Here is a 16019-nt window from a genome sequence, read left to right as displayed (position 1 = left end):
CAAGCACTTAAAAGACACCTACATGGTTGACCTTACAACTTCAACAGCATATTTTAATAGTGTATATTAAAAACACCCCTACTGTTCCAGAGCATGTGACGCCCTGTATATCTATGTACAATCTGGTGCCATTTATTCTACTTACTGACACATTAAAAATATGTCATGGTATAAGCACACCACGCCGCTCCCGTCTCCCCGAGAGGCCCAAACACCAGTGTGCGCTCCTGTCCCGCGCCCCATTCCCGCATTCTAACTTTTACTGTGTGTGATTTACGGTGCCGCATCTACGGGCGAGCAGGCCCGGAGAAAGGCCACAGATGCACGCTGCAAGTTCACCGCAATGTCACACACATACCTCAGCCTCTCAACGCCGCAGACCGAGCAGCCCCATGGTTTCCACGGTGGACGGCAACACGTCTGCCGGCTCTTAATATGGAAATGTTATGGAAACTAAACGTAAACGTTTACATTAGATGACTTTTGAAAAGGAGTCATGTTTCTCATTCTATTCAGCTGCCGCGCCGTACGTAAAGCCGACGGTGCGGGAGGGGCTGCTCCACGGAACGCGGAGGAAAGAGGGCTGCGGCGAGCGAAGGGAAAGGTTAAAACTGTACATCAACAGATAAGACGGCGGAGGACGATACATCACGTCCTGCGCCTGTCAAGGGGAGGGCGAGCGCAAATTGAAACACGCAAAATTATCAACACCAGGGGAGCCATGTCACCAAGGCCTTTCCATACGCTAAAAGAAAATAAATGGACTTTGAATTGTGCTCAGAATGTATCCTACTGGGACGCTGAGGTAAGAAGCAGACACTGGGGATTGAAACAACAACACCGAGGGGGCAACGGAGCGGTCGGGGGGGGGGGGCCACGGCCAAGCTGGGAAGTCAGCACTGTGAGATCGTACCTCAGAAAAAGCAGAATCCCAGACCAAGTGTTGCAAGAATACACAATATCGAAAGAGACTGTTCTCACAAGAATTTGGCAGGCTTTTGTGCTAGCTTTCCAAACCTTAGTGTCAAAATCCAAAAGTGGTCCGTTTTTATTTGGTTGTCGATTCTTCAGAGAATGTTGAAAGGTATTTTAATGAGTGTCAAGCCTTGGTTTTTGAGGCGGGGTTGGCAGGGGATCTTTTGTCTCATGACTTCTGCAGTAATAAATTACTAACTTGTGTATGTCAACGGCACAGTAATCCATTACTTACTGTATATTTACAAGATGGGTCCCGCAGAAGAAATTGCCGAACGGCGTGTGCAACACAAACAAGGAATTTGCCTTGGTATGTCGAAACATACGGATATCTAAATTTGAGCCTAAAATAGTGCAATCAAGAATGCATTTGTGTCCTTTTTGCATCCTTGTCATATACAGCAAGCAAAAGCAGAGACTTGCCTTCAGTGCTGCCAACTTAAAGAACTTGTCATTGTATTCGGTGACTTCTGCGACCATTTTAGCAACGATAACTAAAAAAAGAAAAGAACAGCGGCAACGCCAAATGTGGCCCTGCACAGTAGAGGGAAGGGAGGAATTTGGCCTTGTAATGATTTGGAATCCTAAGAATGGCTAATAATGGTTTGTGCTCATAATGCCAGCACACTTTAAGGAAACAAAAATATGGGCACTGTAGGACAGGCTCTTTTTTTGTGAATGTTAATTAAATAGTGATTCATCGTTAATATGTGCAGACATCATTTTAATGAAACCGAATAAACTTTTTTCAGTTCCCGGTTTTTATTTCCTAATTACAACAACATATGAAAAGCATGAACGGCAGACAGGTTTTGCTTTTACTGCTGTGATTACATTTTGGACTTTTACGGTTTTCTACGTAATGCTCACGCTGACCTAAGCAGTACAACATAAAACATGTTTTCATTGCTTGTTTAGACACTCAGTGTGGAGAAAACTGAGATTCACATCTTTTTAAAGGTCAAAATAGCCAGGAAACACTTGGGCATCAGATATTTGACACCTGTACATTCATACTGTATCACAAAAGAACATGATACGATATCACTCAACTACTATCTAGAAACCAGTGTTTGATGAACATGCTCAAGTTAATGATTTGATTTGCCAAAGAGAAACTACAAACCTAACACCGGGCCAAAACGCACCAAGCAGCTTGATGAATTATCAGAAGCATCAATATGGGGTAACACTCTTTTTAAAAACACAGACAATACATCACACAGAATTATTTCAAACGAATCATGCAGCAATAATTCAGGCGGCCTGAGCCTCCACCTGAGTTCTCTCCATAAAGGCGTCTTTGTTTTCAGCATCTATACATCAGGCCACAAGGAAGTGCCGCCAAACATTACAGCTTAAACTTTTTCTTTGCTGGCTGAAAAGAATGTAGGATCTTTAAAATAACAGTGAGAACTGACTGGGGGTGAGAGCTATTGATGTACTGGAGGATGTTGAGAAAGTGGAAGCTGATTGGAGGATCGTCATTGTGAATTCAGTGGCTGTAAATGGGACTGTTTGAAAATATTAAAACTGTCAATTTGGATGTCCATTCGTTCAAAAAAAGCATTTTTGGAGCCCAAAAAAGAAAAAAAAAGACCATTTCCATCTAAATGCTAAAAAAAACCTGATATATATATATATATATATATATATACACACACACATTATATCATATACAAATTCCACAGACAAAATAATAGCGTCTTTCACACAGAGATCCTGCAAATAGTTATGTGCCTGTGCCTTTTATACAGATGCCCATGACATCATCAGCGCCAGTTTCTGGGGTGGCATACAGTATAAGACACTAGATGGACAGCAATAATTGCTTTCAACCAGAAGTAAGTGTCAACTATGTTTACTCTTGTTACTTTGACATAAATACAGTATAATTTGTCCCTGTTACATTCCTTTGCGATTCACATTTAGTAGAGTCAGGCAACATTGCAGATTTAATGATATTTCAAAATAATGTACTGTATATATTGGTGAAACACACTATCTACTTTTAATGAGTGTTTTTGAGAGGAAGCTATTACTTTTACTCCATTACATTTAGCAACATTTTGCTCACTACTTTCATTTGTATCGATCAGTTATGATTTGTGATCCACGTCTTTGTTTTGGTTTGTCAGAGAGCCACCATACGCCCACGAAAAACTATTAAGCAAGGCATATATTCATGCTTTTGGAGGACACGATTTAGTAACTCTTAATGCACTTCAAACGAACTGTCGACGGTTCCATCCACAAAAACTGGAATTAAGGTGGACAAGGAGGCACTAAAGAATAAAATAAAATATTTTGTACAGCAGTGTGTGTAATTCTTCTCGACACTTTGGTGTTTTCTATCACTGTGGTATGGAAATGTAAGGTGAATGGTGGATGTGGTTCGTCTTGGTCACTGCTGGAGGTGGAGGATTTTTCTTTTTTTCCCCCCCTACACGAAGGTATGTTTGTGTATTGTGCTGATGGGTGAGCGTGTCAGGTGTGAGGTCGGATTGAGTGCTGGGAATTGTATGTTTCACCAATGTATACGCATCTGTGCAACTTATCAGTGCCAAGACAGATACAGGAAGATTACCAAGCGTTATCTAGTTGCCATAGCAACAGCATTGGGGTCAGGGCACGCTCCACCTGACTTAGAATTATTATATAATGTGCATTATATTGTTAAAACTGATTTGAAATTAACAGTTCATTTCAATCTTTTTTTTTAAATAAAATACTGTCACCACCAGCAAAAAGGAAGGAAAAAAAGGAAAATCAGCATAAAGTACTTGAAACTACTTCCAAAGAAATTGTTCAAAAATGTTTAAATATCATTCAAGTAAATTCCCCATAAAGAGGTGGTTGCAAATATAATGCAAATTACCAGGATAATTCTGTTAGTAATTCTTTGCTCATTATAACAGCATATGGGAACTCTTATTTGTCAATGCGAGAATCTAAGACTCCCTTTTTTTCCTGGAATGAACCTTTGACATTTGTTACCCCCCCAAAGCTGCTCAAACACACTCCACGCACCCACTCCCTTTTTTATCTGTATCCCAATAGCAAATTCTCACTTTCTCTGACCCCCCAGTGTGCCTGACAAAGCTGCCATTACCTCCGTCACCTTCTCGCACTTACCTTCAAGTCTTATCTCACGCACGCACAGTTTGACTGACCCTTTACCAATCAGTTCACTGATAACCTGCTTCACACATTTGGGTGTGAATAATCACATAGCGATCTTATAATAGAAAGACTTATTTGGGGCTATTTGGTATGAGTTGGGGTCCGGTTTAAGAACTGTGAAATCCTTTAACTGCACTACATTAGAAATACACACACTTAATTCACTTCCAGACATTTTCAGACCCTCTTTTACCCTAATGTTTGAATTAAAAAATATATATATATATAAATAAATTCTTGGGATTGAAAGGTTGGACCGTGAAAAGACAATTAAATTCGTCAATGGCAGTGAATGAGTTAAGGCCAAAATTTGTCATACTCAGGCCAAATTCAGGAAAAAAATATTTGGTGAATTGGTGTACTATGGCTGGTAGAGTTTGGCAAAATAATTTAAGAAGTAGTGACAAATACAATCTTACAGTTTGAAAATGACTCCTATCTTTATATTTTGTTTGACAATCATGCGGAATCTTGAATGATCTACATCAACATTCAATAACTAATCAATGTTTTAGATGTATTAGGATTACAGTAGTATTAGAGTCTAAGTTCTAGATTCAATTCTAAAAGTATTCTTTTTTCATTTATCTTTTAAGAATACTTTCTTGTATAAATGTTTAGGCTCAACGATACCCATTTACACACATGTAAATGCACTTTAACTCCAAATGTATCCCTCAAATTCCCCTGTGACGTATTTGTGCAGCTCATCCTAAATCAAGGTAAAAAGATCTGTAATCATCTATGTTGCATTTGTGCGGTTCAGTCACGTAGACAAATAGTGCAACTTCTAAAAGCGAATCGAGTACAACTACATTTGCACATTTTTGATGTCCAAACTGAACATGACAATTGAAATAATCAAATTAAAAAGACAGAATGCATCTGCATATCTACAATTTAGCACACTAAAATTGAATATCTTGTCAGACTTGCTTCATTTGGATGCAAACACACTAAAAATAACACTAGCAAGACCTGATCTCTGAGACCTGATCCCTTCTCTTACAGGGACTCCGCATCCTGGCTAATCACCACCCTACATCATAAAAATGGCTTGATCACTACACTTATGACACGCTGAGTGAGAATTCATTAACACCTGACGCTGATATTAAATCCTACATAAGCGATCTTGTGCACGTGTGATACTGAAATGGTGAGAGGGTAATAACTGCACAAGCCTGACATGCCCTTCTGATACCTAATACGTCCAGTAAAAAAAAAAAAAAAAAACAACATATATTTGAATTTCACCGAAGCTGAATAGTGGCCATAGCGCTAATTTGAAGAGCTGTTCACAGAGTCCCCGTGCCACTGGATGTCTCTGAGCCACGACATGGAGATGAGAAGCTCCCCATGGTGGGGATCGGATGCGCAGACAGAGAGGAGCGCCGCGCCGAGGGGATACATGCTCCTTTAACCTGTTATTGCGAACCCCCCAACAGCCCTGGCTGATAATTGCCTCCCGTCTCTTGGGAGAGGCGGTCAAAAGGAAGGCATGGGGACAACCTTTTTGGGACGGCCGCACCTCCTCGGCCCTGCGCCGCCCTGGTCCTAATCCTGCCCTTAACCCCGGCGGCAAACATGTTTTCAATTTAGGATGCTCCCCCGCTGAAGCCGTGGCCCTAATCAACAGCAGTTTGTACTGTAACCCTATCTGGCCTTGTGAGGGCAGCGTCAGGCTGACCGGGCGCCTGCAAACCTGATGTGTCCAACTGAGTGTTAAGTGGGTGCATGCGTCTATGATATTGTGTGTATATGTGAGGTCACAGGATGTGTGCCTGATACGGCCACGTATTGCTGTGATGTGGACATAAACATACGAATCACATACGATAAACAGCCCAGCGGACGAAAGTGCGACGTAATCAGGCAGTCAAGATTGGAGGTTGTATCTAAAAATGTCGAAAAGCTGTCTTACGATGTATGTCTTTGTAGCCACCCGGCGCAGCGTATTGAATGTGGATTCTATGAAATGGAACATACATTTTAACGTGAGGCTCTAAAATGTTTATCTTTTACACCTACCATTTTTGTGGGGCAATTTTTCCTACCATTTCACTCAGAGCTAAAAACAGTCCAACCAAAATAGTACCGTTGATTAGGGGTGGGTAAAAAAAGGGATTCAATCAAGTATTGCGATACTTGACCCCGCAGCTCAATATCGATTCACCAATTTCAAGCCACAATATCAATTCAGCAAATACTCTGAATTGAATTGACTCAAATGGCTGCGTTCATATGTAAGGGCCTACGACCGTACAGTGTCGTGGTTAAAGATGGTATAGACACTTGGACCACAATATGTGATACCGACACGAAAACATATACCATTAGTCACTGTCCTGAAGCTGTAAACAGAGTTGAAGATTTGGTGGTTTTGGCAGTTGGACTTCCAGAGTGACTAACCTCGATGTAGCCATTACTCATCATTTTATTCACAGTAAAGAAAATATTAACTCATTCACTGCCATTTTTGAATTTATTTGTCTTTTCACAGTCCAGTCATTCAATCCCAGGGACTTATTTATATATTTTTTTCCAAATTGTTTCAAACGTCAGGGTAAAAGAGGGTCTGAAAATGCCTGGACGCACTTTACTTTTGTCTTATACACATCTCATGTTATTTATGCTTGTAAATTATGAGCAAATTTTTATTTTCAGATGTTTTATTGCTATAAAATGAGACATGATATGCCATGATATATTTTTTTTAAGCAAACATCCATCCATCCATTATCTGAATTGCCTGTCCAAAAACGGAAAAAAAATTAATAGGTAGCTTACAAAAAATTACTAAAAGAGCGTATAGTGCGATAAGATTTTGATAAACTAATAAGTGAACTCCACAAGGTCAGAGCTTGACCACTCGTCTTGGTATGGGATGAAGGTCCCGTCCTGAAGAGATTCAACGGCGCCACCTACTAGCATAAATCTATAGATGACATAACTCAACTGCGGGCATTCCGATTTCCGTCAACCTTTTTATATACGCAACGAGTGCACTGCTAGGCCCTGTTAATTGCTTCTTGGAGCTTTAATTTGTTTGTAGTTGAACTATTGCCTCTAAGACAACGTACTGCACTTTATTCCCAGCAAACCACAGAATGATTTTTTCTTTACTGAGGGCTAACATGAAAGTTGGGCATGGTAAAGCAGGTGTGAATGTTTGTCGTGGAGGGCCTGCTGGGCTCTTCGTCCGCCACTAAAACCCCCTACCCCAAAATTAGAGTGTGGCCTCTAACATGTCCCTGGGAGAGAGAGAGAGAGAGAGAGAGAGAGAGAGAGAGAGAGAGAGAGAGAGAGAGAGAGAGAGAAAACAGGCCTGGCTTTCGTCCAAGTCAGCACCTTTGGAAGTGCAGTCGTGTTACCGCCACTAAATCAACATGTCAGCACCCGGCCTAGTAAACTTCTTCACCCAGACTCTACCGCTCGCAGCTACCCCACACACCTAATGAAGTGGTGTGAATGCCCATCTGTCTGGCGGGGGGGGGGGGGGGTCCATACAAAGGAAGACGAAGGAATACATACATTTAGTGTTTTTATTTGAACAGAGGACGGATGCAAAACAAACTGGCTATTCGCGGGTTTCGGCCACGCGGGGCTGTCGATCTTGGCCTCTGATTCCGAACCGTCCCAGTTTGAGGGGCAAGTTTGGCGACGGACACTGCCTGGGGGTGGGCACGGAAAGCTGTGTGCTTACTCTGCACTCTGTTTACATTCCTGAGGGTAATTTTAGCCCCAGGGGGTGGAGAAGGGAAGGGGGACCGACATGTCGTTGGGGCTTGTCAGTAGTCGGCGGTCCAGCCGGCGCAGTGGCGGCACCTGGACTTCTGGGTGGTACATAAAAAAATATATATAATGACCCGGGGCAAACAAAACACTATATATATTTTTTTTTTTATGTAACAAGGAGAATTTAAAACTTTTTGAAGCCACTTTGATGAAATTTAAGACCTCTCATTAAGTAAAAGTGACCAATTGGACGTGGCTCATTCGTGTATATATAAACTTCTAAGAAAGTTTGCTATAAGCACTAAACAAGTTTATTGTGAGGGCAGACTCATTAAAAATTCCAACGGAAATAAAAGCAATTTGACTGTGAATCTCTCCAATGAAAGACAATTCGACACATATCTTGATACATGGGATGCGATGCGACTCAAGGATGGTAGATTTTAAAGTGGAACTTTTTCGATTTAGTTTGATATAAGGATTTGATTCAATATGATACGGCTAAATTTGAGAGGTTATGATGCAAGTAGACAATTTTACAATAAGAATTAAGTTGTATTATAATTGTGGCATTTACTTCAAAGAGATTTATTAAAAACTAGAGGCGAAGTGCATTTGTCGCTTTTGTCGTGGTTATTTTCATACCGATTTATAACGTTTTTTTTTTTTAGCAGTTCAAGCTACACTGTAACAGATTCATGACATGGCGTACTGATGTAATATCTTAAATAAAACTGATTTTAAAATTCTAATTGGTTTCCATTACACCCTTAAATAGCAATGTTGTTCTACTGTGTAGTAGAGTATATAGAATTTTTATGAAATTTCAATAGTAGATTGAAGGATTAGGTACCGCTTTTAAGGAAAATGAAGGCCTAAACTGAGGAAAATTAAATTCAAAACTGAAGAACCGCAGTCACCCTGTATAAGGGAAATATTAGTAGTCACTGCTGCATCCACAAGAGCAAAAAGCTAGCTAAGGAGAAACAGAACTCAATGGCAGAGTCAAATAAATAAACGGAACAGCAAGGCGGGCAAAGCCACTCGTTCAAGCGCTGGCATAGATCAGTTGTAAATACACAAAGCAGCGCGACAATGTTTCCCAATCGCAGCGTAAAGGGAGGCCGATCTGTTTACTCAAAAGCCGTCAGAAGGTGTCTCGAGTAGAACGGGCCAACCACAGAGTGCGTACAAGGCACTTCAACCCTTTTGTTTTCACAAAATTTAAGGGTGCAAATCTAATTTTGTTGTAGTTTTAAAAAATTTGTTACGCAAACAAAACAATAATCCCAGCTCAAGAATCGCCTGCTGGGATTTGTCTCTTTATTACTCCCAGCTCTACAAGTCCCCTCAAAGGCCGCAGAATGTCAGCGTGTTTACAATTTTCCAAAGACAAGGAGGGGGAGCGTGGGGGTGGATGCGTGGGGGGGGGGGGGGGGGTGGGGGGGGAGCGACGACGAGCGAGAGACGGAGCTTATCGAAACTAATTAGGCGAGGGATCGGGATAGAAGTTAAATAGTGGGCTACATGTAATGAAAGCAGCCGTGTGGGGGGACACCGAGGGGTCAGACCCACACCAAACAGTGGTCCTCAGGCAATCTGGTATTGATTTTCACTTGTTTGGGGATGAAGGTGGATGGTGGTAAAGGGAGGCGGGGAGTCATGTAGCAAAAGAGAATGAGAGAGAGAGAGAGAGAGAGAGAGAGAAAGAGAGAGAGAGAGTCAAAGACAGATGCTCAGCTCGAGTCTAAGGGTCTTCTGAGTTGTCAGCTTGACAGTTTAACCCCTTTTGGAGGAGAGCAAACAAACCAGGGGATCTCTTGGGCTGACAGCATTGATCCGTCATAGCGATGACACTGCAAAGCCCCGCACAATGCCCACATCGGAGAGGGAGCACTGTGCGTATGTGTGTGTTGGTATGGCAAGCGTGGATAAAAATATGCAAAAGCACATTCCCTAAGCCTCGGAAAATAGGACTCGGTAACATTTGATGGATGCGAATACTTCGGATTTGCCATCAACGCATGCGCTCGAATGCAGTATGATTTTGATTCATAGCTCATTCATTTTGTAACTGTGTCTGTGGCCCGGTCAACCTAAGCTTCACTGGTAATAGGGCTGAACAATTTTGAAAAATAATCGAATTGTAATTTTCTTTTTCATCATAACTGCGACTTAACATGCAATTACTCTTTTCAAGGTCCTCTTTCCATGTTTTTTGTAACAAACACAAGCAATAAATCAATCTGTATTGGAATGGACTATGGTGTATGAATTATGCTTAAATGTTTTGGTCTTATAGGTTAGAATTACGCTAACATAAAGGCAAATGAACCATGAATTAACATGAAAGAGTTTATTCATCTACTGCAATTAGATTTGTTAACTTACTAAAAGCTTTGACAGACAGTCTTTTACAACTTCACAATATTCTACCTAACAAGTGTGGTATGAACATATGTCAGATTCCAACAATAATGCAAACAAATGTGTGGTTTTATCACTTCAAAGCACGCGGAGTTACCATGTGTATGAAATGTGCTGTATAAATAAAGCTGCCTTGCCTCGTTCTTTTCATGTTTAATGAAACGATGATATGTAAACACGATGACTGCGCTTCTTTACAACCGAACTTGACGGCTCAGCTTCAGAAAACAGGTCAGCCGTGATTGGTCGCTACCTGAGCCCTGAGTAGTTGTGATATCATTTTCAGTCGACGGAAGTGACAAAACGACCCCCCCAGAGATGGCTAAAAACGAGTGGATTAACTCTTATTCCATAAAAGTAATATTTATCAGAATGCCTTGTTTCAACTAGTGGGCTTGCATAGAACATATTCTGGAAAAAAATATGTTTGGATTGACTCCCCTTTAAGAAGAAGCCAAATGGAGGTCTCGCCACAAGCGCACAGATGCCAATGCTCGTCTCTTGTCACTCCATTTGTGAGGCGCTCACTTGAAGCACCTTCCCTTTCATGTTCTTCAAAACCTCCCTTCCCTCTCATTGCTTTGTCAGATGGCCGCAAGGTACTCCATTAGCTGTGCCGAGCACCTCACCTCGCCAATTCAATGCAATACTTAAAATACAAACACACACACCCAAAAGGCTGTCCGTGTCAAAATTAGAGTGGCCCTTATTGTCCCCATTACGGCCTCGGGAACGCTCCGTCGTGACAGATGCTACGGGGTCCCTTCACTTGTCAGGAGTTGTCAGACAGATAGCGAGTCTGGACACACACACACACACACACACACACAGTTGACAGGTAATCTGAATGTCTTCAATTAGCCCAATTAGGGCTGTCATAAACAATTCGATAAGTCCTCGAGCAACACAAACAGATAAACACACGCACAAGTGCACAGGCGGACACACCGCAGGGGTATTAACGAGAAGGGTAATGGGTATATCAGCGGACGCGTGGCTTGCCTTTTGTTTCAAGAAGCTGTGGCTTGTGTGTGTGTGTGTGTCCATCTAGGGGGGGGGGGGCCCTCCCCTCCCCTCCCCTCCCCTCCCTTGCGTTGCTCTCAGCTGTGCACTGCTGGCTGCTACCTGGTCACTTCAAATTGCGCCATCTCCTTTCATTAGCACATTGCCGACTGAGAATCTGAAAGGCCGTGACAAAATTCATTTGAGACGAGTGGGAGCAGATTGCCTGAAGCAGGTGCTATAAGGGAGATAAAACAAAAAGCAGCACCTCTGTGCCACTGTACGTGTGCGCCGTGTTTTTCCGCTGCCGTGTGTGGGTGGTGGACACTTTCCCCTGGTCTTCACATTCGGTTCTTGTCCTCGCTATAGTAAATGGGTAATGACACATAAGTGCTTTTGTGGGGCGGGGGGCAGAAAGAAAGGGATCGGCCCAGTGCACACTTTTACAAAGCTGTGGTGAAATCTAAATATTGTTTCTAGCGTGACTAAACAGGGCAACGCCTTAGCGGCGAGGGGATGTGTGACAGCGCTAACAGTGTTTGATTTGGTCTCCCCCTTCATATTATCTTATCGCAGTGCAAAGGTGACACCCACTCAGCTTTTGTCCTCAGACTGTTCCATTTCTACAGGCGCAGAGTGGCTGACACGTTTCGGCGTGCGCTAATCTCGAAAAGAACGATTCCACAAACACGAGACCCGAGCGGCGTTAGCATCAATATTTGAACAAGGCCCCGGCATCAACACTGCCGAGATGGCATATGCAAAGGTTCTGAAATGGCACTACATCAAGCGACAAGGCTGTCACTTTGAGTGCAGTGCTTAGAAGCCTCTCACTGGGTTTTCAGAGCAACCTTGGACCGATTTTTGGACGGCACCGTTATCTCGAGCGGTATGGTATCGAGACAACTAAAATCAAATACGATAGCGTCACTTTCCAACAGCAAAACATGTGCGCAATTAATGAGTTTTACTTTTTAATGTGACGTGACGCTGAATATTCCGTACCTTAATCTGTCAACCAGTGAAAACATGTTTTATTATGCTGAAAACACAACGTCAAGAAGGGAGGACATCACCGTAACCATTTTTTTTTTTTAATAAACAGTGTTGACAAAATTGATGAACCCATTTAATTAATTCTCTTGCACTGACACTTAATTTGTACATGTTTGATTGAAACTGTAAATAATAATAAACTGGCACCTGTGTGAAAGCAACATGTCTAAGCTCTGAAATTCTTTTAGAATTAGGTTTCTATCTTCTACAGGGGCTGAGGTATCAATTATTTTGTTGGTGTTGAATTTTCGGGGAAAACTTCAGATTTTAGAGGGTGATTCTAAAGTCGCTCTTTCGGTTTTAAAGGGATGTTTCGCAAGGCGCTTTAGGCTTAATAGTTTAATGAAAGCAATAATTTCAGATGATAGTTTTTTTTATACGATAAAAGGAGTAGTTTCACAGAAGTACTGAAAAAATGTTTCACTTCAAAAGACTCAAGAATTACAATACAGTCGTGAATAGAGCAGACTGTCGCTACTTTGTGTTACTTTCAACCAAGTGATGACTACACTGACTAATGAATGTAAGATTTTGAGCTACTTGACCAAAAATATCAACTTTTTTTAGCTTCACAAAGCTGCTTTTTGACAGTAAATGTGTAATTTCACAGAACTAAAAATGTGTGTCATGCCGGGTATTTAGCTTCACAAAAAATCCTCACGCCCTAAAAATAGAGGAACTGCTTTACTTTAAATAAAACAAGTGGTGCCAACCTTGATTAATGAATACAATATTTTTGTTGATTCTTTATTACAATTAAAAAAGTAATTTCACAGATATATTGAAAATGTGTTTTATTATGCCAGATTTCTGCTTTACAAAGTGTCCCTAAGCAGTCAACGATGAACCTAATTGTTGTTGCTTTGTTTAAAACCACAAAGTGCTGACAGCTTTGATTTTTTTTTTTAACAGTTATGGAGTAATTTCACTGAAATACTGAGAACATGTTTCATTACACCCAGTTTTTAGTCTTACAAAGAGTGAAGTTGTTGTGACTTTTGGCTTGTCCCATGGGGTCAACATAGCAAGTTACTCACATGATTTGTTTGGCACAGTTTTTACAACAAGGTCAAGAATGGAGCAGATGGTCGTGACTTTGTTTTAATAAAACAAGAGCTGACAGACTTGATAAATGAGAGCAAAATTTTGAACTGGTTTTTGACAGAAATGAGTAATTTCACAACTTTATCATGTCATGTATTTCGCTTTTTAGTTCACCCATTAATAAACAATTTTAAATTTTACCCTGTTTTTAGATACTGTCATGGCCGGACAATGTGTTTTTCTGCCTATATATTGACTATTACGTAATTTGTTCATCCTGATATTAGCATTATTGTTGGCAATTATACTCAGTCATTTTAATGTCAACATTTACCTTCCAATTGCCTGCGTTCGGGATGGACCAGATCTGAAGTGATGTCTGCAATGCAACGCAAAGATAAAAAAAGGAAAAAAAAAAAAAGACAAAGAGAAGAGCCATCACCGGGAAGTTGTAATGGGAAATTGCTCTTGGCAACTATTTGTTCAAGCACCAGATTTATTTCGTCTTCATGCCAACCCGACGAGCCCCCATTGGAAAACAGGGAAGGTTCCCCCTAATGAGTAATCTATTTCCAAGCAGTCGTGTCTGGGCATGACAGTTTACTGAGAAGCTTGAAGAACTGGTAATTACCAGTGTTACGGGGCAATTAATGCATATTACACTGCAGCACTCATAGCGGTGACTGTCAGCTCCCCAATAAAAATGAGCACTCTTCAGCTAAAGGGTGACATTAATTGGGCCCTTAATGACTATGCAGAGGAACCAAGCCAAATAGGAACAAAACAGTGGGATCACTTTGACTCCGGCAGAGGGCTGGAAATTGGACTAAAAATGAGATTAATTGCTGTTCGGGGGGGGGGGGGGGTTATATGGTGAGGGGAAGCAGAAGGGGGAAAGAGGTTGGAATTATAGGGTGCAGAGAGAGCAAGGGGTGCTCATACAGATGACAATTCAATTAATTATTCTATAGTTGATTTTCTATCCAGACCATAAGGCAAAGGTCTATTTTGGAGTGACTTTATTTATCATCTGATCTTAAATTTCTCTGTCTCGTGGCATTTTGTTGCAACCTTTTGAGATCTTTTGGCCATCTTTATTTTGACAGAAAGACTCTATTTAAGCAATCTCTTTCTTAAACAGCTCTGGGGGTGATCAGGTATAGGTGTGGTCGCGAAACAAACCCAGCTTTCCCCACAAATGTGATTAGCAAGAGTCAAGTCATGGTTTAAAAAGGGGGGCAAGGATTTTTTTTTTCTTCTCACATGGGGCCAGGTACCCTTGAAAAGTTTTTACCCTTCATAAATAAAACCATGATTTAAAAACTGCATTTTATGTTTAAATGGAATTATCATTGGCTGACGTTTACATTTGTTGATGAGCTTGAACATTATACACACCCCAATAAAAAAAAAAAAAAAAATATGAGAAGGCAAATACTTCTTTATGGCACTGTATATAGCCAGTGTCAGAGTGAAATAAAAGAAAGTTGGCTTTCCCATAATTCATGGCCAAACACAAACAACAGTCCTGCTATATGTCCTCATATCACATAGATATATATTTTTTTAAATTTAATACAAGAGAGGTGCTAACGGTCACCTTTAGAGGACATTAAAAATGTGTGATATTATAGAGATGTTGTGGAATATCTTGTTAATCAAACCTAATTCACATGAATGGGATAAATAAAAACTGAACCAAATCATCCTAAAACACGGTTATTGCAGAAGATTCTGCGTTAATGTGCTAATCTTCAAACATTTTGGGGGATTGTGAACCTTTTAATTAAGTGTGGTATACCATAGCACACCAAAAAAAAAGACAAAATACTAATCATAATACACTACCAAAAGTAAACAACTGAACATGAGCTCCGATACAAATAAGACTTCTGATAAATAATACAATACCCACAAATAAAAGAAAACAAAATACATTTGAAAAACTAAAATTTACACATAAAATGACAACATAAATTATAGGAAGTACTGAATATAAAAAAAAATGTAAATTCATAATCAGAATTAAAACATTAAGCAGAGCTTAGAGTCACTCACTTTTTCTTTAAAAAAGTCATAAAGTGAGCTTTGAGTAAAAGTAACACATTCCACCCCCAGAAAAGTTTAATGAATTGAGGATTTGCCAGAGATGTGAAATTCCAATTAGTGTTGCTTTAAATCTATAGGCCCCCACCTCAATACATGTGAGCTCCAAAACCTTAAAAAAAAACGAAAAAAAAAATGCGTATAAACACGGCACCATTTGCATACATTTTTGATTTCGGATTTCCTGGCTATTTAAATATGCGGTTAGAAATAGTGCGGCGCTGCCTCTTGCGCTGTCACGCTGCACACTCACGCTGTCATTGGCCCTGATAGAACTCACGCGCTTCAAAGGCGGCTTTGCAGCCGCGCCGAGTACGAGCAAATATTTGAATTGCAAAAACACCTCATCTTCCGAAGGGAGCAAATTCAAGACAACTTTTTCAGGAGTTCAAGACAAACCAACCCCCACCCACTGCAACCTCGAGGAAGCTCACCCCTCTGCACACAGCGTGGAAAACATATTCACAGCGTAAGCACTCCCCTGGCTA

General features: G+C 40.9%; 1 protein-coding gene across 2 annotated transcripts in view; it reads right to left on the bottom strand.

The window, feature by feature from the left end:
• cdin1 (CDAN1 interacting nuclease 1) overlaps positions 1 to 16019 on the bottom strand; it is a 70727-nt gene that overhangs the window by 5970 nt on the left and 48738 nt on the right. The window contains exon 12 of one of the 2 annotated variants that reach the window (XM_086050369.1): positions 7737 to 7994. The exons of the other annotated variant lie outside the window; for it this stretch is intronic. Coding sequence (XP_085906495.1) covers positions 7877 to 7994 — 118 coding nt within the window. The 3' untranslated portion in view covers positions 7737 to 7876. Of the gene's footprint in view, positions 1 to 7736; positions 7995 to 16019 lie in introns of those variants that run through there. 2 annotated transcript variants of the gene reach the window in all.

Source organism: Filicampus tigris, chromosome 13 (genome assembly GCF_054856515.1).
Source record: "Filicampus tigris isolate MCC_2025a chromosome 13, RoL_Ftig_1.0, whole genome shotgun sequence".
NCBI classification, from domain to species: domain Eukaryota; kingdom Metazoa; phylum Chordata; class Actinopteri; order Syngnathiformes; family Syngnathidae; genus Filicampus; species Filicampus tigris.
This window is presented reverse-complemented; position numbering and strand designations above follow the sequence as displayed.